The sequence below is a fragment of the Hemiscyllium ocellatum genome, chromosome 1, assembly GCF_020745735.1.
Source record: "Hemiscyllium ocellatum isolate sHemOce1 chromosome 1, sHemOce1.pat.X.cur, whole genome shotgun sequence".
Lineage (NCBI taxonomy): Eukaryota > Metazoa > Chordata > Chondrichthyes > Orectolobiformes > Hemiscylliidae > Hemiscyllium > Hemiscyllium ocellatum.
The window spans coordinates 10,030,830-10,057,408 of record NC_083401.1 but is presented as its reverse complement, the minus strand read 5'-3'; the positions used below and the strand labels follow the sequence as shown (position 1 = coordinate 10,057,408).

General features: G+C 47.3%; 1 protein-coding gene across 1 annotated transcript in view; it reads left to right on the top strand.

Annotated features, from left to right (window-relative positions):
• Positions 1–12,280, top strand: part of vax2 (ventral anterior homeobox 2) — a 38,890-nt gene extending 26,610 nt beyond the window's left edge. Inside the window, exon 3 of the mRNA XM_060833151.1 lies at positions 11,828–12,280. Within this exon, the coding sequence (XP_060689134.1) occupies positions 11,828–12,280 (453 nt within the window). The remainder of the gene's footprint in view (positions 1–11,827) is intronic.
• Positions 12,281–26,579: the final 14,299 nt, after the last annotated feature.

Genomic DNA, 26,579 nt, shown 5'->3' with positions numbered 1-26,579 from the left:
TAGGGCAAAAGAGGTACCCAGCCCAAGGAGGAACCAGCCAGAGGCCCCTCAGTATTCCCCTCTGAGGAGCCAGCAGAGGTGGCTGGGCACTGGAGGATAGCAAACTGCGTATTAATGAGGCAGGATCTGCAATTAATCAGGTCATTAAGAAGCAGTAATCCTTCTCATCCCTGCCTAGTGTGAATTTCATCTCAATGCCCAGAACTTAGCTACAAGTTGTAATGAGTTGATGATAGCAGGAAAGTGGCTGTTGTCTACATGGACTTGAGCAAGGCCTTTGACAAGGTCCCCGTTGGCAGGCTGATACAGAAGGTGATCTCACATGGGGTCCACAGTGAGCTGGTTAGGTGGATACAGAACTGGCTAGGTCATTGATAGAGAGTGGGGGTGAAGGGTGTGTTTCAAACTGGAGATCTGTGCCCAGTGTTATGGATAGATTACTTACAGTGTGGAAACAGGCCCTTCGGCCCAACAAGTCCACACTGACCCGCCGAAGCGCAACCCACCCATACCCTACATTCATCTCTTACCTATCTCAGGCCAATTCACCTGACCCACACATCTTTGGACTGTGGGAGGGAGCCGGAGCACCCGGAGGAAACCCACGCAGACACGGGGAGAATGTGCAAACTCCACACAGTCAGTCGCCTGAGGCGGGAATTGAACCCGGGTCTCTGGCGCTGTGAGGCAGCAGTGCTAACCACTGTGCCACCGTGCTGCCCTGTTGTTCTGCAGGAATCAGTGCTGGGACTCCTGTTGATGGTAGTATAGATAAGTAGTCTGGAGCAGAACGCAGGTGTCTGATTTGTATGTTTGCAGATGACACGAAGTCTGAGGGAGCTGTGGATAGTGAGGAGGATTGCTAAAGGATACAGATAGACTGGAGACTCGGGCAGAGAAATCGCAGATGGAGTTCAATCTGGACAAATGTGAGGTGATGCATTTTGCAACAGCTAATGCAGGAGGGAAGCATACAGCAAATGACAAAACCATTCATAGTATCAACAGGCTGAGGGATGTGGGTGTACAGGTCCACAGTTCCCTGGAAGTAGCAAAACCAGAGGATAAGGTGGTCAAGAAGGAATGTAGCATGCTTGACTTCATCGGTTGTCATGATGTGGAGGGTAAAAAATGAGGTCTGCAGATGCTGGAGATCACAGCTGAAAATGTGTTGCTGGTTAAAGCACAGCAGGTCAGGCAGCATCCAAGGAACAGGAAATTCGACGTTTTGGGCATGATGAAGGGCTTATGCCCGAAACGTCGAATTTCCTGTTCCTTGGATGATGTGGAGGGGCCAATATTGGAATGGAGTGGACAAATTTAAAAATCACACAACACCAGGTTATAGTCCAACAGGTTTATTTGGAAATACTAGCTTTCGGAGCGCGACTCCTTCGTCAGGTAGCTGTCGAGCAGGATCGTACGACACAGAATTGGTTGGGGCATAGAGTATAAAAATTGGCAAGTTATTATAATTGCAGCTTTATAGAACTTTAATTAGGCCACATTTGGAATATTGCATACAGTTCTGGTCATTATACTCCCAGAAGGATGTGGAGACTTTGGAAAGGGCCCTTTGGAAAGGTTTACCAGGATGGAGGGTATTACCTATGAGGAGAGATTGGATAAACTTGGTTTGTTTTCACTTGAATGACAGAACCTGATTGAAGTTTACAAAACTATGAGGTACAGATAGGACGGATTTTTTCACAGAATGGAAATGTCAACTCCTACTAGGTAAAATCAGAAAAGTTTAAAGGAGATGTGTGAGGCATGTTTTTTTACACAGAAGGTAGTAAGTGCCTGTCAAAGGAGGTGGTGGAGACGGATATAACGTTGGGAGACAGTGAGGTCTGCAGATGCTGGAGATCAGAGCTGAGATTGTGTTGCTGGAAAAGCACAGCAGGTCAGGCAGCATCCGAGGAGCAGATACAACATATAACAGGCATTTTGACATATACATGAATAGGCAGGGAATAGAGAAAGGTGGAGCGAGTGGAGGTAAAAAAATCTTTAGTTTAGAAAGGCATCATGCTTTGGCACAGAATTGGTGGGCTGACGGGCCAGTTCCTGTGCTAGGCAAAAGTGAGGAGTGCAGATGCTGGAGATTAGAGTCGAGAGTGTGGTGCTGGAAAAGCGCAGCAGGTCAGGCAGCATCCGAGAAGCAGGAGAATCTTCGTTTTGGGCAAAAGCCCTTCATCAGGAATGTTCCTGTGCTATCCTGTTCTTTGTTCTCTTCATTCTCTTCAAGTTGTTCCTGACTTCAGGATAGACCTTGCCAGACCCCGATGTGATTCTGCTACATTTTCTGCCATAAGTCCATGCTGTTCTGGCCCCTCAGAGATTCTGCCCCTTGGGTCATTAGAATTGTGCGTGATGAAAATTTAGATGACTACTTAGGGGCTGGTTTAAATTTAAGAGAGCATTTTATGAAATGCAGGTTTAATTTTGTGATAATAATAATCATACCCCCAGCTTCCCCAACACAGCATCCCAATGGCTCTAACATGATTCCACAGACATTGGCAATTTTCAGACCAGATTTTAACCAGGTAGGGGCCCAGGTTGGTTGCTGGGAGTCTGCCAATAAGAGTTGCTGTCACTGGCTGGTGGGTAGCTCCCTTGATGCTTTTGGGGGCTTTTCAAAGAAATTGGAGCTACTAAAACACTGCCTGAAGGTGGGGAGCAGCAGCTCAGTCTCTGCCAGTGACTCTGAGTGCACGAATCAAATCAGAGCTGTCCTTCCAAGAGTTTTTTTCTAACAGCCCAACTTTCAGCCCTTCAGGCCAAACAGGATATAAACCCTGGATTACCCTGTCTCCCCAAGCCCTCGGGCATCAGGCACAGCTCCCTGTCCCAGGTCGGGCCTGGCCAGTCAAGGGCACCACTTTGTCCCGGATGGTGTTGAGCTTCTTGACAGTTGTCAGAGCTGAACCCATCCAGGCATGGGGAGAATATCCAATCACGTTCCTGACTTGGGGGAGAAAACCAAACGTGCTGGGCCGGTGAGTCGTGAGGTGGATGTAAGCAGACGTCGAAGTGATTAGGACACCTATTTTTCTCCCTGTAAAATTTATGTGATAACAAATCATTGAAGTTCAGTGATTAGGCAAACACATGGCAGGTACAATGTGGAGAAGTGTGAAATTATACACTTTTGTGTGAAGGTAGAATATTGTTTAAATGGTGAGAGATTGGGGAGTGTGAATGTACAAAGGGATCTGGGTGTCCTTGTACACCAGTAAAAAGTGAGGTCTGCAGATGCTGGAGATCAGAGCTGAAAATGTGTTGCTGGTTAAAGCACAGCAGGTCAGGCAGCATCCAAAGAACAGGAAATTCGACGTTTTGGGCCAGAGCCCTTCATCAGGAATGAGGAGAGTGTGCCAGGCAGGCTAAGATAAAGGGTAGGGAGGAGGGACTAGGGGGAGGGGCGATGGAGGTGGGATAGGTGGAAGGAGGTCAAGGTGGGGGTGATAGGCCGGAGTGGGGTGGGGGCGGAGAGGTCAGGAAGAAGATTGCAGGTTAGGAGGGCGGTGCTGAGTTCAAGGGAATCGACTGAGACAAGGTGGGGGGAGGGGAAATTAGGAAACTGGAGAAATCTGAGTTCATCCCTTGTGGTTGGAGGGTTCCCAGGCGGAAGATGAGGCGCTCTTCCTCCAACCGTCGTGTTGTTATGTTCTGGCGATGGAGGAGTCCAAGGACCTGCATGTCTTCGGTGGAGTGGGAGGGAGAGTTAAAGTGTTGAGTCACGGGGTGGTTGGGTTGGTTGGTTCAGGCGTCCCAGAGGTGTTCTCTGAAGCGTTCCGCAAGTAGGCGGCCTGTCTCCCCAATATAGAGGAGGCCACATCGGGTGCGGCAGATGCAATAGATGATGTGTGTGGAGGTGCAGGTGATTTTGTGGTGGATATGGAAGGATCCCTTGGGGCCTTGGAGGGAAGTGAGTGTGGAGGTGTGGGCGCAAGTTTTACATTTCCTGTGGTTGCAGGGGAAGGTGCTGGGAGTGGAGGTTGGGTTAGTGGGGGGTGTGGACCTGACGAGGGAGTCACGAAGGGAGTGGTCTTTGCGGAACGCTGATAGGGGAGGGGAGGGAAATATATCCCTGGTGGTGGGGTCCGTTTGGAGTTGACTGAAATGACAGCAGATGATACGCTGTATACGGAGGTTGGTGGGGTGGTAGGTGAGAACCAGTGGGGTTCTGTCTTGGTGGCAGTTGGAGGGGCAGGGCTCAAAGGCGGAGGAGCGGGAAGTGGAGGAGATGCGGTGGAGGGATTCGTCGATCACATCTGGGGGGAATCTGTGGTCCTTGAAGAAGGAGGCCATCTGAGCTGTACGGTGTTGGAACTGGTCCTCCTGGGAGCAGATGCGGCGGAGACGAAGGAATTGGGAATATGGGATGGAGTTTTTACAGGGGGCAGGGTGGGAGGAGGTGTAGTCCAGGTAGCTGTGGGAGTCAGTCGGTTTATAGTAGATGTCTGTGTTGAGTCAGTCGCCCGAGATAGAAATGGAAAGGTCTAGAAAGGGGAGGGAGGAGTCTGAGACAGTCCAGGTGAATTTGAGTTCGGGATGGAAGGTGTTAGTAAAGTTGATGAACTGTTCAACCTCCTCGTGGGAGCACGAGTCATCGATGTAGCGGAGGAAAAGGTGGGGGGTGGTGCCAGTGTAGTTGCGGAAGATGGACTGTTCCACATATCCTACAAAGAGACAGGCATAGCTGGGCCCATGGGGGTGCCCATGGCAACTCCTTTAGTTTGGAGGAAGTGGGAGGATTGGAAAGAGAAGTTATTCAGGGTGAGGACCAGTTCAGTCACTCAAAGGAGGGTGTCAGTGGAAGGGTACTGCTTGGTGCGGCGGGAAAGGAAGAAGCAGAGGGCTTTCCGTCCTTCGTGATGGGGGATGGAGGTGTACAGGGACTGGATGTCCATCGTGAAGATAAGGCGTTGGGGACCAGGGAAGCGAAAATCATGGAGGAGATGGAGGGCGTGGGTGGTGTCCCGAACATAGGTGGGGAGTTCTTGGACTAAAGGGGACAGAACCATGTTGAGGAACGCGGAGATGAGTTCGGTGGGGCAGGAGCAGGCTGAGACAATGGGTCGGCCGGGGCAGGCAGGTTTGTGGATTTTGGGCAGGAGGTAGAGCTGGCCTTTGGCCTCAGCGGTATAAAGGTCGGTGTGCCAAACTACTACCGCGCCTCCCTTGTCTGCCGGTTTGATGGTGAGGTTGGGTTGGAGCAGAGGGAGTGGAGGGCTGCACATTCTGAGGGTGAGAGGTTGGAGTGGGTGAGAGGGGTGGACAGGTCGAGTCGGTTAATGTCGTGGCGGCAGTTGGCTATAAATAGATCGAGGGCGGGTAAGAGGCCAGCACGGGGTGTCCAGGTGGATGGGGTGTGTTGGAGGTGGGAGAAGGGGTCGTCAGAGGGTGGGCGGGAGTCTTGGTTGTGAAAGTAGGCGCGGAGGCGAAGGCGGCGGAAGAATTGTTCAATATCTCGCCGCGTGTTGAACTCATTAATCCGAGGGCGTAGGGGAATGAAGGTGAGGCCCCTGCTGAGGACTGATCTTTCATCCTCAGAGAGGGGGAGGTCTGGAGGGATGGTGAAGATACGGCAAGGTTGGGAGCTAGGACCTGGTGTGGGACTGGAGCTGGGGGTGGGGGTGGGGTTAGGGGCGGGGGCAGAGATCAGCGTAGGGGCAGGGTTAGACGTGGTGACGAAGCTCGGTGTGGGGCGGGGTTAAGCGTGGGGGCGGGGTTACGCGTGGTGACGAAATTCGGCGTGGGGGCGGGGTTACGCGTGATGGAAGTGAGCGTGGGGGCGGGGTTACGTGTGGTGGCGAAAGTCGGTGTGGGGGTGGGGTTACGCGTGGTGACGAAAGTCGGTGTGGGGGCGGAGACACCTGAGGCATTGCGGTCGTGCAGGTTAGTGATGTCACTGGGGGCGGAAGTGGCTGTGGCGACGGCAACCGAAGGGGCGGAAATGGTTGTGGTGACGAAAGAGCAGTTGTCATTCCCGGTAGCCGCGGGGGTCGCGAGTCTGTCGGCGATCTTCCTGGTGATTGTGGAAGCGGTTGTCTGTGCGGTGCAGCCCTCCACTCCCTCCGCTCCAACCCCAACCTCACCATCAAACCGGCAGACAAGGGAGGCGCGGTAGTAGTTTGGCGCACCGACCTTTATACCGCTGAGGCCAAACGCCAGATCGCGGACGCCTCCCCCTATTGCCCCCTTGACCACGACCCCACCTCCCACCACCAAACCATCATCTCCCAGACCATCCATAACCTCATCACCTCAGGAGATCTCCCATCCACCGCCTCCAACCTCATAGTCCCACAACCCCGCACCGCCCGTTTCTACCTCCTGCCCAAAATCCACAAACCTGAATGCCCCGGCCGAACCATTGTCTCAGCCTGCTCCTGCCCCACCGAACTCATCTCTGTGTACCTCGACACGGTTCTGTCCCCTTTAGTCCAAGAACTCCCCACCTACGTTCGGGACACCACCCACGCCCTCCATCTCCTCCATGATTTTCGCTACCCCGCTCCCCAACGCCTTATCTTCACGATGGACATCCAGTCCCTGTACCCCTCCATCCCCCATCACGAAGGACTCAAAGCCCTCCGCTTCTTCCTTTCCCGCCATACCAACCAGTACCCTTCCACTGACACCCTCCTTCGACTGACTGAACTGGTCCTCACCCTGAATAACTTCTCTTTCCAATCCTCCCACTTCCTCCAAACTAAAGGAGTTGCCATGGGCACCCGCATGGGCCCCAGCTATGCCTGTCTCTTTGTAGGATATGTGGAACAGTCCATCTTCCGCAACTACACTGGCACCACCCCCCACCTTTTCCTCCGCTACATCGATGACTGTATCGGCGCTGCCTCGTGCTCCCATGAGGAGGTTGAACAGTTCATCAACTTTACCAACACCTTCCATCCCGAACTCAAATTCACCTGGACTGTCGCAGACTCCTCCCTCCCCTTCCTAGACCTTTCCATTTCTATCTCGGGCGACCGACTCAACACAGACATCTACTATAAACCGACTGACTCCCACAGCTACCTGGACTACACCTCCTCCCACCCTGCCCCCTGTAAAAACTCCATCCCATATTCCCAATTCCTTCGTCTCTGCCGCATCTGCTCCCAGGAGGACCAGTTCCAACACCGCACAGCCCAGATGGCCTCCTTCTTCAAGGACCGCAGATTCCCCCCGGACGTGATCGACGATGCCCTCCACCTCATCTCCTCCACTTCCCGCTCCTCCGCCCTTGAGCCCTGCCCCTCCAACTGCCACCAAGACAGAACCCCACTGGTTCTCACCTACCACCCCACCAACCTCCGTATACAGCGTATCATCCGCTGTCATTTCAGTCAACTCCAAACGGACCCCACCACCAAGGATATATTTCCCTCCCCTCACCTATCAGCGTTCCGCAAAGACCACTCCCTTCGTGACTCCCTCGTCAGGTCCACACCCCCCACCAACCCAACCTCCACTCCCGGCACCTTCCCCTGCAACCGCAGGAAATGCAAAACTTGCGCCCACACCTCCTCCCTTACTTCCCTCCAAGGCCCCAAGGGATCCTTCCACATCCGCCACAAATTCACCTGCACCTCCACACACATCATCTATTGCATCCGGCGCACCCGATGTGGCCTCCTCTATATTGGGGAGACAGGCCGCCTACTTGCAGAACGCTTCAGGGAACACCTCTGGGACACCCGGACCAACCAACCCAACCACCCCGTGGCTCAACACTTTAACTCTCCCTCCCACTCCACCGAAGACATGCAGGTCCTTGGACTCCTCCATCGCCAGAACATAACAACACGACGGTTGGAGGAAGAGCGCCTCATCTTCCGCCTGGGAACCCTCCAACCACAAGGAATGAACTCAGATTTCTCCAGTTTCCTCATTTCCCCTCCCCCCACCTTGTCTCAGTCGATTCCCTTGAACTCAGCACCGCCCTCCTAACCTGCAATCTTCTTCCTGACCGCTCCGCCCCCACCCCACTCCGGCCTATCACCCTCACCTTGACCTCCTTTCACCTATCACATCTCCATCGCCCCTCCCCCAAGTCCCTCCTCCCTACCTTTTATCTTAGCCTGCCTGGCACACTCTCCTCATTCCTGAAGAAGGGCTCTGGCCCGAAACATCGAATTTCCTGTTCCTTGGATGTTGCCTAACCTGCTGTGCTTTAACCAGCAACACATTTTCAGTCCTTGTACACCAGCCAATGGAAATAGACAGATGGGTTCAGCAAGCAATGAGGAAGGGAAATGGTACACTGACCTTCATTGCAAGAGGGTTTGAGTTCAGAAGCAGGGATAGCTTACTGCAGTTATACAGGGTACTGGTGAGATCACAGCTGGAGTATAGTGAGCAATGCTGACCTCCCTCCCCAAGGAAGGATAGTTGGAGTGCAGTAGATGGTCGCTAGGCTGATAGCAGGGATTAAAATGTGTTGCTGGAAAAGCGCAGCAGGTCAGGCAGCATCCTTCATCAGGCTTATGCCCGAAACGTCAAATTTCCTGTTCCTTGGATGCTGCCTGACCTGCTGCGCTTTTCCAGCAACACATTTTCAGCTCTGATCTCCAGCATCTGCAGACCTCACTTTCTCCTGATAGCAGGAATGACCGGACTATCCTATGAAGAGAGATTTGTTTGAATGGAGGTGTATTGGCGAGAGTTTAGAAGGATCAGATGGGATTGGATTGAAATGTATTAAATTCTAACAGGATTGGACACACTTAATGCAGGCAGAAAGTTCTCTCTGCTTGGGGACCCTAGACCAGGGGCTCAGTTTAGGATTGGAGGGTCTACCATTTTGGATTTTGATGGGGAAAGATTTCTTCAAAGGCTAGTGAACATGTGGAATTCTCAACCACAGAAGGCTGTGGAGACCAAAACACTGAATATATTCAAGAAAGAGGTAACATTTTACATTTTGTATGCATCAGGAGGGTATGAGGCAAAAGAGGGAATATGTTGTTGAGAGAGAGAATCATCCATGATCATACTGAATGGAAAAGCAAACTCAAAGAGGCCGAATGGCCTACACCTCCTACTTTCTTATCTCTATGACTTGTGCCTTGTGGATGGTGAGCAGGCTTCGGGGAGTCAGGAGGTGAGTTACTTGCTGCAGTATTCCTAGTCTCTGACCTGCTCTTGTAGCCTCTGCATTGAGAAGAAAAACAATTTCTTCAGGTTTTATAGGTAAACCGACTCTATTTATTGTCACACTTTTGCTTTCACAAGAACAGTGAAAAGGAGAGTACAAATTTATGCAAATTAAACAGTACCCATTCAGAACACCAAAGCCACACATGCACCCAGCCATGATTAAAACAGCCAAGAGGTAAATGGTTCAGTGCGTATAGTCTGGGTGGAAAAGAATATTGACAGGATAAACAAAAAACCTGAAAAAACAAAGTCCAAACCACAAAGTGGAAAGTCATTTTCTGAGTCTTTTTGATCTTAACAGTGATGGCACATTGTTCTCTATAGGATGACAGTCTTTCTTTGACTCAGAGGATGACCAGGTGGACATAGGTCTCCTCTTGTTTTAGAATTCTTTCCTTTCAGGTTTCTTTACTTTTTTCTGTCCTTTTCCCACATGGAGGAGAGAGAGAGAGAGAGAGAGGGATGAGTGCTTTCCGACTACAGGATCTGGGCGTTTCTTCCTCTCTGCATCTCTGAGCATTTAACACCTTTTCAACAACGTGAACTTCAGCCAATCAGAGGGCAGATTCCTCAGCTCAAATTGTTCTTGATACTGCTCCTACCACTTCTAATAAAACAGCATTGTATTGCACAGCTCAACGATACATGTAGCACACAGCACTTTTTAAAGTTGCAAAGCCTCCTGGGTTTTCAGCATAGAATGGTCAATGTTGAATTTCACCTGGTAGTCCGAAATGAGAAAAATATGTGTCCTCCTGCAGTTCAAATGCTTTCTTGCCCTCAGGCAATTCTGTCTCTGACCTGATGGACTGCGTTCTGGGATATTAAAAGGAGAGGCATCAGAGATAATGGGTGGACCTGTTAAATTTTCCAGGAATCCTTAGATTGTGAAAAAGTCCCAGAGGGATTGGAAAACTGCAGCTGTGATGCCTTTATTGAAAAGGGGAAGCAGTCATATGGCAGGCAACTGTGAATCAGTTAGCTTAACGTGTGGTATTGAGAATATGTTAGAATCTATTATAAAAGCTGTAAGAGTAGAGCACTTAGAGACGCAAAATAATGTCAAACAGAGTCAGCACAAAGGGAAAATCATTCTGACAAAAATTCTAGAATTTTTGAGGAAGTAACATGCAGGATAGATAAAGAGGAAGCAGTAGGTTTAATATATTTGGATTCTCAGAAGGCATTTAATAAGGTACTGCGCATTGCACTACTTAATAAGATAATAGTCCATGCTGTTGAGGTAGTACATTAGCATGGATAGAGGATTGGCTAACTAACAGAAAATAGTGTTGGAATAAGGGGTGCCTTATCAGGCTGGCACCCTGTAGCTAATGGAGGACCACAAAAACCTGGTAATTTACCATATATTAACATCTTGGATGAAGAAAGTGTAGCCAAGTTTGTGGGTGACACTAAAATAGGTGGGAAAATAACTGGTGAAAATGTTACAAAGAGTCTGCAGAGGGGTATAGAGAGGTTAAGTGAGTGAGTAAACATTAGCAGATGGAATATAGGGTCATGTGAAGATATGTCCTTTGGCAGGAAGAATGGAGGAGCTGACTATTATTTAAATGGCTAAAGACTGCAGAAAGCTACAGCAAAGAGAGATCTGGGAGTCCCTCGTGAATGAATCACACAAAGCTAACATCCAAGTTCAGGGGTAATAGTGAAGGTAAATGGAATGTTGTCCTTTATTTCAAAGGGAATGGAGCCTAAAAGTAACTAGGTTTTGCTCAAACTATACAGGGACAGCCCCACTGCTAGAATACTGTGAGCAGTTTTGGGTCCCTTATCTAATGAAAGACGTATCAGCATTGGAGGTAGACCAGAGAAGGTTCAGTAGACTGATACCAGGTGTGAAGCAACTGTCTTATGAGGAGACGTTGAGTGGATTGGGCCTGTACTCTTTGGAATTTCAAAGTATGGGAAGTGACTTTATTGAAACATAAGCTTCTTGGGGGGACTTTACAGAGTCAGTGAGGAAACATGGTCACCTCACATGGGAGAGTGTAGGACCAGAGGGTATAATCTCAGAATAATGTGGTCACCCATTTGAGCCAGAAATGAAGAGGAATTTCTTCTCTTAGAGGGGAGTGAGTCTGTGGGATTCTTTAACACAGAGAGCTGTCGAAGCTGGGTTGTATATTTAAGGCTGAGATTGTAATTCTCTCCATCAGTTTGGGGATGAAGGGTTATGGGCAAAAGGCAGGAAAGTGGAGTTAAGGATCAGCCATGATCTCATTGATTGGCAGAGTAGACTGACTGGGCTGCTTCTGTTCCAGTAAGTTATGGTCTTACAATCGCGTCCTGACTAATATTTGCAAGAAATGCCTTGCCCATTTTGTTACCAATGGTAACGGTGCCATCAGTTGGCCCAGTATATACAGTCTCTAGGCCCTCCCTGAACCTCTTCATTTCTGTCCCACACTTTCATACATGATGATGCTCCTTAATATTTACATCCTTGCCCATAATGTTGATCACCTGTATCCTGCTGCCTCCTCCTTTGACACTAAACCAGTCATTTTGTCTAATCAAAGACCTGGGGATGCTCCTGAAGTATAGCTGCTGCAGAAAATGTGACTTGATGTTTATGCCTCCCCCCCCCCATTGATTGATTCAATTCCATTCTGTCTTTGTGTTCTAGGTCAAGGTCTGGTTCCAGAACAGACGCACGAAGCAGAAAAAGGACCAGAGTAAAGATTGTGACAGTCGTCTATCCAGTGCCTCAGAATCCATCGCCACCTGTAACATCCTGAGACTTCTGGAACAGGGGAGATTGTTGTCCATTCCTCCCGCTCCCAGTTTGGTCATTCAAGGAGCCTCTCCTCATGGATCTCCAGCGGTTGACAACTGTGGCCTGGTCTCCTCCAGCAGCAGTTCTCCTGGAATGACCGCTGCCTCTCTCAGCCTCTCCACCCCTCCCCAGACTACCGGCTCCACCCACTGCCAGCAAGTTACTTCTCCGTGCTTCACATGCCCACCACTAGGCGCCAGTCTTGAGCTCTCCTCCAGCTACGGGATGGGTATGTCAGCCTTCGAGCCTTACGCACGAACTGAGAGACAAGACAGTGCCACAGAGAAAAGGCCAAGTTCATAGACATACAGGGAGAGAGGGAGGGGGGAAAGAAAAGAGATTCTCTCAACACATTCCTATTGCATCTTGTGCTTGAGTCGTACCAATGTTCAGTTGATGTGATGGTGATTCTGATGCAGCTTCCTCCCCCGCCCCCACCACACCCTGACACAACACAAAAAAAGAGAGACAAGGAGAACCAAATAAAATCTGACAAATCGTTCTCTTGGCAACAACTAGGAGCTGACACCCTACAGTTCACAGGTCATGGGTCAGGTCACCCATTGTCCAATCAATGGAGGCTAAACCCACCATGTTGCTCTTGGTTGGATGGTTTCAGTCTGGTTTCTGACTCACTGTGTGTGGGACACTAACTCCTAGACCCTGATCCACCCCCCTCCCCTCCCACATGCTGACCCTCAGTCCTTTTAATCCCTGAGACATCTGGCAACGTAGGCATTTAGAGATTCGGAAAGGCAACAAGGTGATGTAGTGAACATTACCCCCACCCTGGTTGTTGCATTCTGCAAAGTCAGCGGAGTTGTGGGCCTTCTGTCCCAATCGATGAGGGGACAGCAGACATGATGTGAGGAAAAGACCACAGGGCTTGGGGGTGGGGGAGGGGATGCTTCAGAGCATTCGTTACTCATGGGTCCAAACTCACCTGTATATCCCATACACATTTCACCCAACACAGGCCAAAGCAAGACAGACACTCCAAGACTCGTTCCACAGTCAGTGGATAATGACCATGAGTGATGGTGTGAAAATTGACTGATCTCCCTCAGCATTCTGTCCCCACTCCCACCAACCTTCCCTATCTATTGAGACTCCAATACAAATGGAGACAATAGAGTGGGGGATCAGTGGTCTCTCCAGTCTGAGAGACTCAGAACAGACAGTGCCTTACCTGTCCAAGCCAATGGGGGGCAGTACCTTGACACAATTCACTTCGTCCTATGGCCTGTTGGTCCCTGGATGGTGGAGATGGGGGTGGTCGGTTTGAAGAGAGTCTGCATTTCATTTTACCCTTCACACCTCTCCAAACACATATCAGCTGTGTGTCTCTGTCTCTCTCTCTCTCTCTCTCTATCTCCGTGCTCCCACGGGACCAGGTAACTTCACAGTCACTGCTGACTGTACTTCACTGATCCTCAAAGGAAATGCTTAAACAGTCAAAAGGTAAAGAAACAAAAGCGTCTTTCAAAAACAGATTCAGTGGTTCAGGAAACGTCTCAGCTACCCCCACCCCCAACCTTCAAACTGAGAGTCTTAACAGCATTTATTAAATTATAACTTATTCAACAAAGATTTGTAGCCTCTCGTTTTATTCTGCCTGGTTCTGATTTTGGATTCTCATTGATGTTCACAGTATTTTCGGGTCTTTATGTTAATACTTGCTGCCTTATAAGAGAGGAGACTTTGGATTGACTTCCCGATGAGGCTACAGGCAAAGAGAAGAAGATTATCTTCAATGGAAGAAATGCAACAAGATAATTTTGACAAGCACATTCGGAGATCTGGATACTGGGAAGGGAGGAGGTTAGGTCAACATCATCTTTCACCCAGTCCTGTTCATCAAGTCACTCACTCCTTCTTTTCCATATTCCTCAATCCTTCCAAATAAATTCCTCAATCTCTCGGCATTATGTCCCTCAAATCTTTCTCACTGTAGCCCAGAATCAAAGCATCCCTCTGTCTCCTAAATGTATCCATAAATCCTCACTGTAATCCTTAAGTTCTTCCTCCCCCTTCATAAAAGCACAGAAAAAGGTCATTTGATCCATCAGGTCCTTGCCAGCTCCCTATACAGCAATCCAGTTTCATTTTCACCTCTCTTTCTCACCCTGTCCCTCAATCCTCTCTTGCCCAACAACCATTGCTAATTCTCTCTTGTCATGGATAGTGTTGTAGAACAGATGGACCTTGGGGCGCCAGTTCATATTTCTTTGAGGTTTGGATCAAGTATAGAGAGGGTGGTTAAAAAGTGTTTGGTAAGTTTGCCTTCATTGCTCAGTCCTTTGAGTATAGGTGTTGAGGCATCATGTTAAGTTCATGATGTAAGGCACATTGGTGAGGCCTGTTCTGGAATACTCTGTTCAGTTTTGGTTGCCCAGTTATAGGGTGGGTATTAGTAAGCTGGAGAGGCCTCAGAAGAGATTTACCAGGATGTTGCCAAGTATATTCTAAAGAAAGACTGGATAGGCTGGGACTTTTTTCTCTGGTGTATTGGAAGTTGAGAGGCGACTTGATAGAAATTTATAAATAATTAGGGGTATAGATAGGGTTAATGGTAGTTGTCCTTTCTCTAGAATTGTCATTTATCTCAAGAGGGTTGGAATATAAAAGCACCGTTGTGCTGCTTAGACTTTATAAAGCTCTGGTTAGGCCCCATTTGGAGTATTGTGTCCAGTTTTGGTCCCCACACCTCAGGAAGGACACACTGGCACTGGAACGTGTCCAGCGGAGATTCACACGGATGGTCCCTGGAATGGTAGGTCTAACATACGAGGAACGGCTGAGGATCCTGGAATTGTATTCATTGGAGTTTAGAAGATTAAGAGGAGATTTAATAGAAAGGTACAAGATAATACATGGCTTGGAAAGGGTGGACGCTAGGAAATTGTTTCCGTTAGGCGAGGAGACTAGGACCCGTGGACACAGCCTTAGAATTAGAGGGGGTCAATTCAGAACAGAAATGCAGAGACATTTCTTCAGCCAGACAGTGGTGGGCCTGTGGAATTCATTGCCGCGGAGTGCAGTGGAGGCTGGGACGCTAAATGCCTTCAAGGCCGAGATTGATAAATGTCACAAGGAATTAAGGGCTATGGGGAGAGTGCGGGTAATTGGAGTTGAAATGCCCATCAGCCATGATTGAATGGCGGAGTGGACTCGATGGGCCGAATGGCCTTATTTCCACTCCTATGTCTTATGGTCTTATAGAATGGAAGATTTCAAGACTGGGGCACACATTTTTATGGTGAAAGGAGAAAGATTTAAAAAAGGCATGAGGGGCAAATTTTTAACACAGTATGTGTGGAGTGAACTTCCTGAGGAAGTGATGGATGGAGGTACAGTTACAACATTTAAAAGGACACTTAGATAAATGCATGAGTAGGAAAGGTTTGAAGGGATATGGGCCAGGAGCAGGCAGGTGGGATTAGTTTAGTTTGGGGATATGGTCAGTGTGGACTGGTCGGACCAAAGGGGCTGTTTCTGTGCTGTTTGACTTTATGACTTTATATGTTCTTCCCTATCAGCTGATTTCCAGTTAATTTGCCTTTGAGAATAAGATTTTCTTGTTTCTTATTTTTGCCTAATTCATAAAATCATAGGCTCCCTACAGTGTGGAAACAGGCCATTCAATCTGATAAGTCCACACTGACCCTCCGCAGAGCAATTCACCCAGACCCATGCCCCAACAACTCTACATTTACCCCTGACTAATGCGTCTAACCTACAAATCAGGCAATTGAGCCTGACTAATTCAGCTTACCTGCTGGATCATGGGAGGAAACCAGAACACCCAGAGGAAACACACACACAGACACAGGGAGAACATGCAAACTCCAAACAGACAGTCGCCCAAGGCTGGAATCGAACCCAGGTCCCTAGTGTTGTGAGGCAGCTGTGCTAGCCACTACGCCACTGTGCCACTCTTCACTTGGACAGGTGGACTTTGGGATTTGATTGATTGGGAAAAGAAGGTGGGGCAGCCCTGAGAGTGAATGTTGACAAAAGGACATTTGTGAGAAAGGGTCTCGGCTCAGACAACCAGGAAGCAAAACCAGGAATGGTCAGAAAAATTTGGAAGGATTTTATTGACTACCATAACAGTGTTTGCACCGTTGGACACGGCGTTAGATGGCAAAATATTGGGGCTTGTAATAAACACAACAGCTATCTTAGGGAATTTAACAAAAGGCTGGATAAGTCAAGGGAGCATTGGGCAAAATCTCTAAATTTGCAGATGACACTAACCCAGGGAGAATAGGGAATTGTGAGGATGCTGCTGAGTGACTTCAGAGAGACACTGACAAATTGGCCAAATGGACAGACATCTAGCAGTGTGGATCTCAATGCACAGAAATATGAGGCCAAGAAACATGGATAGATCATGCAGATTCAATGGTACAACCTTGAAAGGGGTCTAAGAGCAGAGGCACCACAGAGTTTACATGCATCATTCTCTGAAGATGGCCAGGCAAGGTGAAACAGTTGTAACGAAGGCTTATGGAATCCTTGGATTTATAAATAGAGGCATAGAGTATAAAAACAAGGAAGTGATGCTGCACCTCGACTAGTCATTGGTCAGACCACGTTTGGAGTATTGTGTTCAATTCGGGACACCTTATCTAAGGAAGGATGTTAGACCCCTGAAGAGAATGGAAAGGAGAATGATACCAGGAATGAAGGATTTTAGATACAAGCTCAGGTCAGAGAGATTGGGCATACTCGCCTGATGAAGGGTTTGAAACATTGATTTTCCTGCTCCTCGGATGCTCCCCGACCTGTTGTGCTTTTCCAGCACCACTCTAATCTTGACTCATATTCACTTTGGAGCAGACAGGATTAAGAGATGACCTTATTGAGGTTATCAAAATTATGAACAGCTTGGACAGGGTAAAGGATATACTTTTCCCACTAATCGGTGTGTCAGTAATTAGGAGTCACAATTTCAAGACTGTCAGCAAGACAGCTAGGAGAGAGATGAAGAGAAACTTCTTTAGAATCATTGAATTTTGAGAGGCCATTCGACCCATTGTGTCTGAACTAGTTCCTGAAAGAGCTACTCAGTTTGTCCCAATCTCCAGCCCTATCTCCATAATCCGCTAAATCCATCGCTTTCAAATGTACAACCAACTCAGAGGATCGCTAGGATTTGGAAAGTGCTGCCTGGGAGAATGGGGGAGGTGGATTCCACAGGAGGAAGCTCATTTAAAACCTCGTACGGAATCTGCCTCCCCCCCCCCCCCCCCCCCAACAGGCAGCTCATTCCAAATCCTAGAGATTCTCTGAGTTGGATATACATTTGAAAATGATGAATTTAGCGGGTTACGGAGATAGGGCTGGGGAGTGGGACTAACTGGGTCGCTCTTGCAGGAGCCAGTGCAGGCACGATGGGTCAAATGGTCTCCTACTGTAAAATTCTATGATTCTATTATTTGGCAAAGAAAACATTGAAGATGAATTTGTGGAATGCTTTCCCCGAAATAATGCATCATGGAATTAACAAGTGATGAATTTTTCAATCCAATATTGTGCATCGGGGAAGATTAATTAGCAAACTCACAACAAAGGATTATCTGAGGGTCAAACATAATGATCATACGATAAATCAATTCCATATTCAATGTGGCATGTTTCAGTTCTTAGTTTAAAATGTACATGAGAGGAAAGCCAGCAAAGGCTGACTGGGTAACTTCAGCATCTTCAACAAAAATATATCCCATTGAGAAACTAAAATTCAGTAGTATAGACCCATGTGTGGTTTGCAAAATTAAGGATAATAGTGCATGTGTTATAGTCATAGAGTCATAGAGATGTACAGCCCAGAAACAGACCGTTTGGTCCAACTCATCCATGCCAATCAGATATCCGAACCTAATCTAGTCCCAGTTGCTAGCACCTGGCCCATATCCCTCCAAACCCTTCCTGTTCATATACCCATCCAGGTGCCATTTAAATGTTGCAGTTGTACCAGCCTCCTCAAAGAAGTCAAGACTGAGGACTAGGGATGTTCCAGAGACCAGCAAACGTAACCAACATGTTATTATAAAATGGGGAAATAAATAAAAGAGCAAAGTAACAGGGGATATAAAAAATAATTGCAAGAGCTTTTACAATTGTATTAACAGGAACAGCTAAAGTAAATGAGTCATCAGGACCTGAAATGTTAGCTTGCTTTCTCTCTCTGTGGATGCTGCCTGACCTGTTGTGATCTCCAGCATTTGTTGTTTTCAGTAAAGTCAACGTTGGTTACTGAGAAGCAGAAACAGGACAAATGATCATGGAGATACGGCAAAACCCGTGAGCAAAGCTTTGATGTCTGTTTTTACAGCGGAACATAGGAATCACATTCCGGAAATAGAGAGGCTGGTGAAGGAGTGAGGAAATCTGTGTGGCTAGTATCAACAAATCCTCGAACTGAATGGTATACACCCTAGATTTGTAAACAAGACGGTTGCAGAGGTAGTAGATGGGCTAATTATGATTTTCCAAAATTCTTCAGATCCTATAATTATCCCAGTGGATTTGAAGTTAGAACATTTAACACCACCTTTGAAGAAAGGAAGGAGAGTGAAAATAAGGCACCGTTGGCCAGTTAACTCGAGATCAGTCACTGGGAATTGTTGGAATCTATTATTTAGGAAACCTATCAGTGCAACTGAAATCGGACAAGCAGGGAAACAAATTTATTTGAGTCATTTTTGGATGTTATATACTTGCATTCCCTTAAGGCGTTTGATATGTTGTCACACAAAACTTTACCTCACAAATCAAGGACTCGCGCAATTGTGGGTAATGTATTGGGTTATCATCAGGTAACACTCTCCTTCTCAAACTCTCCCCTCACCTGAGCAGTGTTAAACCATCATCCATCATTTCTCTCTCTCTCTCTCTAGTAGGAGAGCAGCTCTATCATCTGACAAAACTATGGCTCCTTTCATCTTCTTTTAATTTATTAGAATGGATAAAGGATTGGTTAATGAGCAGAAATTAGAGAGTAGAGGGATAAATGGGGGAATCTCAGTGGATGGCACAAAGCCAAGAGTCCCGGTGGAGTGAGGTGGGGCAGTGAGTGGTCAGTTCTCAGGCTGGTAAGGAATTTGACAAGGGCAGTACTGAAAAGGAAAGCACTAAATACTGAGGGGACCTGGGAATTTGTACTGGGCACAGTTTCAGTTTCCTTATATAAGGCAGGATGTAAAGTGAATCAGAGAAGGTCCACAGGACTGATGCCTAGACCCAGGGGTTATCTTATGGGCAGTCTATGTGCTTTCCCCCTGGAGTGTAGAGCAATGAGAGGGAATTCTATTGTCACCACTCAATGGGATAGTCCATTGGAAATCGATTCGCAAAGTCACCACAAATTGTAAAAGTTAATGAAACTATCCTAATTTGCCTTTGACTCCCTGCTACCCAGGATAAGAGCAAACCACACCGGGTTCCTCCAGCAACAATACAAATGAACTCTATTGACTGGAATATATTTAACTTTAACAAGATCAGTAAAGACCATTGTGTAGCTTAAACTTTACCCACTTTCAAATTTCCCACCCAACATCCAAATAAATAAACAGACCAAACATAAATATTGTGAATGAAGGGGAACAGAAAAAAGTATAGGGAAGCAGGGTTCTGTATCCCCCGATCCCCAAATCACAAGCCGAGCTGCGGTGCTTTTGCAGTCTTCTCAATTCTGCAATCGGTGCAGGAGGAGGCCATTCGGCCCTTTGAGCCAGCACCACCGTTCATTATGATCATGGCTGATCACCCACAATCAGTATCCTGTTCCTGCCTTATCCCCATAACCCTTGATCCCACTATCTTTAAGAGCTCTATCCATCTCTTTCTTGAAAGTATCCAGAGACTGGGCCTCCGCAGCCTTCTGGGGCAGAGCATTCCACACACCCACCACTCTCTGGGTGAAGAAGTTTCTCCTCAACTCTGTTCCAAATGGCCTACCCCTTATTTTTAAACTGGGTCCTCTGGTTCTGGACTGACCCATCAGCAGAAACATGCTTCCTGCCTCCAGAGTGTCTAGTCTTTTAATAATCTTACATGTCTCAATCAGATCCCCTCTCATCCTTCTAAACTCAAGTATATACAAGCCCAGTCGCTCCAATCTTTCAGCATATGATAGTCCCACCATTCCAGGAATTGACTTCATGAACCTACAGTGCACTCCGTCAATAGCCAGAATGTCCTTCCTCAAATTTTGAGACCAAAACTGCACCCAATATTCCAGGTGCGGTCTCACCAGGGCCCTGTACAGCTGCAGAAGGACCTCTTTGCTCCTATACTCAATTCCTCTTGTCATGACTGCTGCAAAGCAGACCTCATTTTTTCCTCTTGTCATGACGACCAGCATGCGATTAGCCTTCTTCACTGCCTGCTGTACCTGCATGCTTGCTTTCATTGACTAATACCTTGATGTAATCTGCATGGTGATGATCAATCTGATTGATTGGACCCAGATCTTTCCTGTTTCTTTGAGCTGTAAAATTACTTCCTTCAGGAACATCATATTGTTTCTCTATTCAGTTGACAGAAAATTAGAGAGCGTGACTTTATTGAGAAAGGAGAGAGAGTGATCGATGGATCCAACTTCTGGGGGTCCCCTTGCTTCACTCCCCTCACAGAGTCAATGCAACCTAACCTGGCAGAGAGTTGTTACTGTGCTGAGCTCTCCTAAAGCAGCAAGGGTCCCAGTACCAGTTCCTATAGTACACCGCTGGTCACCAAAACAATCACAAAAACAACCCTTCGCCATCAACCTTCTCTTCCAATTTGCAAGCCAAGTTTGGATCCATTTTGCCAACTTGCCTTGGATCCCATTATCCTTTGGACCAGCCTTCCATGTGGAACCTTGTCAAAGGCCTTACTGAAAGCAACGTAATCCACATCAACTGCCCTTTTCGATATACCTCAATCAAAAAACTCAATCAAATTAGTCAGGCAGGATCTCCCTCGAACAAATCCATGCTGGTCCTATCCCTGATCACTCTCTACCTTTCCAAGTGTTGATTAGTCCTGTCCCTCAGAACTTTTTTCCAACCATTTGGTATTGCCCTTGTTATCTGTGCACTGTCTTTTGGATTTAGAGACTTTGCATTTGAAAACCATCTCCTGACCCTCTCCTAGGCTGATAACAAAATCCTCGAGGAACTTAATGTGCAAAAATGTGCAGGTTAGGTGAATTGGCCGTGTTAAATTGTCCGTAGTGTTAGGTGAAGGGGTAAATGTAGGGGAATGGGTCTGGGTGGGTGCGCTTCGGCGGGTCGGTGTGGACTTGTTGGGCCGAAGGGCCTGTTTCCACACTGTAAGTAATCTAATGTAATAATGAGCCATTAACTTAGAGATGAGGGAACTCCCAATTTGCCTCCTGTCGTTGAAAATTAAAGGGTGTTTGGTTGGTATTGGGAGCCAGCGATGATCTCAGAAACCACCTGCCCACTCTCATCCCCTGCTCCTGCTCCTGTACGTGGAGTACTCAGTCCTTCTGGGAGCAGAGGATACAGTGAACTGGCGTGGTGCTTCACAGCACCAGTGACCTGGGTTCAAGTCCACCCTCAGGTGACTGTGTGGAGTTTGTACAAAACTCCTCCATGTCTGCATGAGTTTCCTCCAGGTCATACAGATGTGCAGCATGGAAACAGACCCGTCAGTCCAATACATCTATGCCAACCAGATATCCAAATTATTTGCCAGCATGTGGCCCATATCCTTCTCAACCCTTCCGATTGATAAATCCATCCAGATGCCTTTCAAATGTTGTAATTGTACCAGCCTCCACCACTTCCTCTGGCAACTCATTCCATACAAGCACAGCCTCTGCTTGAAAAAATTGACCTTTTAATTTTTTCCCCTTCCACCCTGAACCTCTAGTTCTGGACTCCCCTACCCCAGGGAAAAGATCTATCCTATCCATGTCCCTAATGATTTTAGAAACCTCTGTAAGGTTACCCCTCAGCCTCTGACGCTCCAGGGAAAACAGCCCCAGCCTGTTCAGCCTCTCCCTGTAGCTCAAATCCTCCAACCTTGGCAACATCCCTGTAAATCTTTTCTGAACCCTGTCAAGTTTTGCAGCAATCTTCCGATAGGAAGGAGACCGGAAGGTGTCCTCCCACAGCCCAAAGTTGCGCAGGTTAGGGTGGGTTGGTCATGCTAAATGCAGTTGCCACAGGAGCAGGTCAGAGGCTAGGAATCCTGCAGCGAGTAACTCCCCTCCTGACTCCCCAAAGCCTGTCCACCATCTACAAGGCACAAGTCAGGAGGGTGACGGAATACTCCCCACTTACCTGGATGGGTGCAGACCCAACAACACACAAGAAGCTCGACACCATCCGCAGAGTAGGGCTCTGAGCCCAGGACTTGTCTGCTTCCCTTCCCTTTCCTCTTTTCTCTAGTTTTCTTTCCTCTTTTATTTCTCTCATCTCTAGCTGAGGAGCTCGGTGATGGCTCTGGTGGCAACAAGTGGTCCCAGCGGAGCGGACTCGAGGTGAGGCTATCGGAGGTGAGTTTGGGCTCAGTATGAAACATTGGCATCTGCACAATGAGGTGGGCCCGAGGTAGGCTCGTGGCGGGGGGAGGAGTCGGGTTTGGGCTGGTGTGGTACCCAGTGGCATCGATGGTGTCTGCATTGGTGAGTTCCAGCCAGGACTCATAGCCAGTGAGGGTTTTGGTGGAGGCCACTTTAATTCCAACAGCGGCGAAAGGGACTTGTGCCTGCTCACCAAACCCGTAGCCCATGGCTCATTCCTGATGAAGGACTTTTGCCTGAAACGTTGACTCTCCTGCTCCTCAGATGCTGCATGACCTGCTGTGCGTTTCCAGCACCACTCTGTTTGACTCTGACTCTCCAGTATCTGTAGACCTCACTTTCTCCCATGGCCCATAGCGGATCACCAAACAAGAGGGACTGTAATGCCGAACACTTCCTTCGTATCTTCATTTTTCTGCCTTTATATCTGTTTCAGTTTATTTTTCTGTCTTTTAAGATGGCGCTGGAGACTAGTGGCATGATACAACGCTTTTCATTGTATTTTATAACGCGATATATGTGACAATAAATAAGTCCATCCAGGACAAGGCTGTTGAGATGGATATAGACTGGCTTGTTAGAGCAGTGGGAACCTGAGGGGAAGCCCAAAACTGGAAGGAAAAATAGTTGGCAACAGAACATTGACAAGACACTATGGGGACGAGAAGACAGGAGAGAAATATGAGCATTGAATATGGAAAGTGGAATGATGTCAAAAAGACAAATTTAAGGGCACTCTGCCTCAATGCATGTGAGGTTTGCAACAAGTTGGACGGTCTAAAGGCAAAAATATTGATACATCTGTACGATCCAATTGCCAGTACAGAAACAGGCTACTTGGTGTTCAGGACTGGGAATTAAACATTCAAGGATTCTCAACAATTAGGAAGAATAGATGAGGAAATTGAGGTGGGATTGCACTAATAAGGGATGGGGTCAGCACATTAGAAAGGGAGGATCTGAGATTGACAGGTGATCAGCATAGGGGGTGGCTTAGTGGTGCTATCACTAGACTAATTGTCCAGAGACACAGGTAATGTTCTGGGGACCTGGGTTGAAATCCCACCATGGCAGGGAGTGGAATTTGAATTTAATAAAATTCTGGAAGGAAGAGTCTAATGTTGAAACTTACTTAGAGTATTAGAGATGTTCTTGACACCATGCCCACCAACATCCACTCCTTTCACCACCGACGCTCAGTAGCAGCAATGTGCACTATCTATAAGATGCACTGCAGAAATTCACCAAAGATCCTCAGACAGCACCTTCCAAACCTATGACCACTTTTATCCAGAAGGACAAGGGCAGCAGATACATGGGAACACCACCCCCTGTAAGTTCCCCTCCCAGCCACTCACCATCCTGACTTGGAAATATATCACCGTTCCTTCACTGTCACTGGGTCAAAATCCTGGAATTCCCTCCCTAACCTACTGGAGCGGTTCAACAAGGCAGCTCACCCCCACCTTCTCAAGAGTATTTAGGGAGGGACATTAAGAACATAACAATAAGAGCATTACTGGGCTATTCACGTCCCAAGGCCTGCCAATGCTGGAAATCAGAGTCTAGATTAGTGTGGTGCTGGAAAAGCACAGCAGGTCAGGTAGCATCCGAGGAGCGGCAAAAGCCCTTCATCAGGAACGACCCAAGCCTGCCAGACTCTTCAGTAAAATCATGGCCGATCTGCCCCAGGCCTTAACTCCCCTTTTCTGTGAACTCCCCCCAGACCTCAATTCCTTGCTAGTTTGCAATCCCCCAGCAGTCTCCAGACATCTATTCAACATCCACCCCAGCACAGTCCCTCAGAATAATGTATGTTTCTATAAGATCATTCCTCATTCTTCGAAACTCTGATGCATAAAGACCTAACCTGTTTAGGCCTTGTTAAGTCAATCCCTTCATTCCAGAATCAGCCGTGTGAATACTGTTTGAACACAGGGACCAGAACTGTACACAGTACCCCAGGTTTAGCCTCACCAAAACCTTGTTCAGTTTTAAAAAGAATTTCCTACTTTTAAACTCTGACTCGCGACATTCACCTTTTGAAGTACTTGCTGCATTTCCATGCTAACATTTTGTGTTTTGTTCACAAGGTCAGCTGTGCCCCTCCAAGTTGCACCTTTCGATATCTCTCTCCAATTAAATAAGAGCTTTCGATTCTTCCCAACAAAGTGCATGGCCTCACACTTTCCTACGGTCAAGAAAGCACAACAATATCTCTACTCCCTCGGGAGGCTAAGGGAATGCGGCATGTCCACAGGGACTCTTACCAAATTTTATAGATGCACCATGGAAACCATCCCATCCGAATGCATCACCGCGTGTTTGAACGGACCGCTCAAATTTTAATGTTAATCTCTCTCTGCACCTCCTCTGTGGCTGCAACACTGTATTCCTCACTCTGTTCTGCTACCCTGATGCACTCTGTGTGGTATGATCTGCCTGTATAGCACACAGAACAACACCTTTCACCGTATCTCGGGACATGTGAAAACAATAAATCAATCAATACAGTCATTAACTTCCATCTGCCCAGATTGTTGCCCACTCGCAATCAATCTATATCCTCTCATAGACTTTTTATGTCCTCACCACAACATGCCCGTCCACCTATTTGTATCATCAACAAATTTGGATATAGCATACTCTGATCCTTATCATTGAGATCCTAGGACTGATGCTGTGACTCCCCATTAGTTATATGTTTCCAACTTGAAAAAGAGCCATTATTCCTGACTCTGTGCCTTCTGTGTTAATCAATCCTCAATCCATGTTAATAGATTACTGCTGAATACCATGAGCTCCTCTCTTGTGCAATAAAGTGGCACCTTACTGAATGCCATCTAGAAATCCAAATGCACTCCCTATCCACTTTTTCCCTTTACTAACTCTGCTTGTTATGTCCCCGAAGCAAATTTGTCACACATGATTTCCTTTCAGAAAACATGTTGATTCTGTTTAATTGTGTTAAGCTTATCTAAACATCCAGCCATTTCTTCCTTATAATAGACTGTGTGATCAATGACAGATGTCTGAGTGATACTGATCTGGCTAGGAATGCCCACAGCCCATCAAAGAAAATGTTTAAAAAATCATATCGAAATGCAAATTTGAGAAGCCCCATGCTCTAATCCTGCTCCTGAATCTGATACTTTTCTGGAATATTCCATGACATGATTATAATCTGACTGGAATTTGAACTGGAGGGAATTTTTTTCAGCTAGTTAACTTCTTAAAGTGTACTTTTAACTAGCTCCATTAAACATTGTCAGAAAGGTTTGTCATTTCCAATCGTCACAAGGTGGGTGGAAATCCTTTTAACCAAATCATTGCCACTTCCAAACAATGACAAATGGAATGATCAACTTCTGAAAGATGAGTAGGTCCCGTCACAGGCTAGTATCTGACAGTGAATGGACACCAATGGTGTTATGAAGAGGTTTCCCTTGACATGTTCCACCCCTGCTTGTGCATGGAGACTTGAGACTGAATGATATCCCTGCCCAATTCACCAGGATTTCATTGGCAGGACCAAATTTCACCTCACATCAGCTCTCCCTCTCCCATATCCATTCTCTGGGTGTGACTGCCAAGGGCAAGGCAAGCCAAATGGTCTGCCTTCCTCACAAATTAGGTTCAGTATCACCGAACACCTTCCGAGGGGACAGTTCAGTGTCAACGTGTTTACGTGGGAACACATTCAGATAATGTAGAGGGTGATCGAATTGAGAGGTTTGGGTTCTTGCAAGAAATTGATTGGCTTGTTCAGGAGAAACTCGTTGTACCAGTAGGGTGTGTGTGTAAGACACAATCTTCAAGTCAGAGCCACATCATTCAGATTAGCAAATATCTTGCACAAAGATGATGATGAAAGTGTAAACCTTTCTCCCCAGATGACAACTCAGTTCATGCAGTTTTCTAATGTCCATTAGGGAAGAAAATCTATCAAGTCACATTTAGCCTACATGTGACTCCAGTCCATAACGGGGTTGACTCTTAACTGCTCTCTGAACTACCCAGCATGTCACTCAAGAGCATATAGGAATGGACCACAGT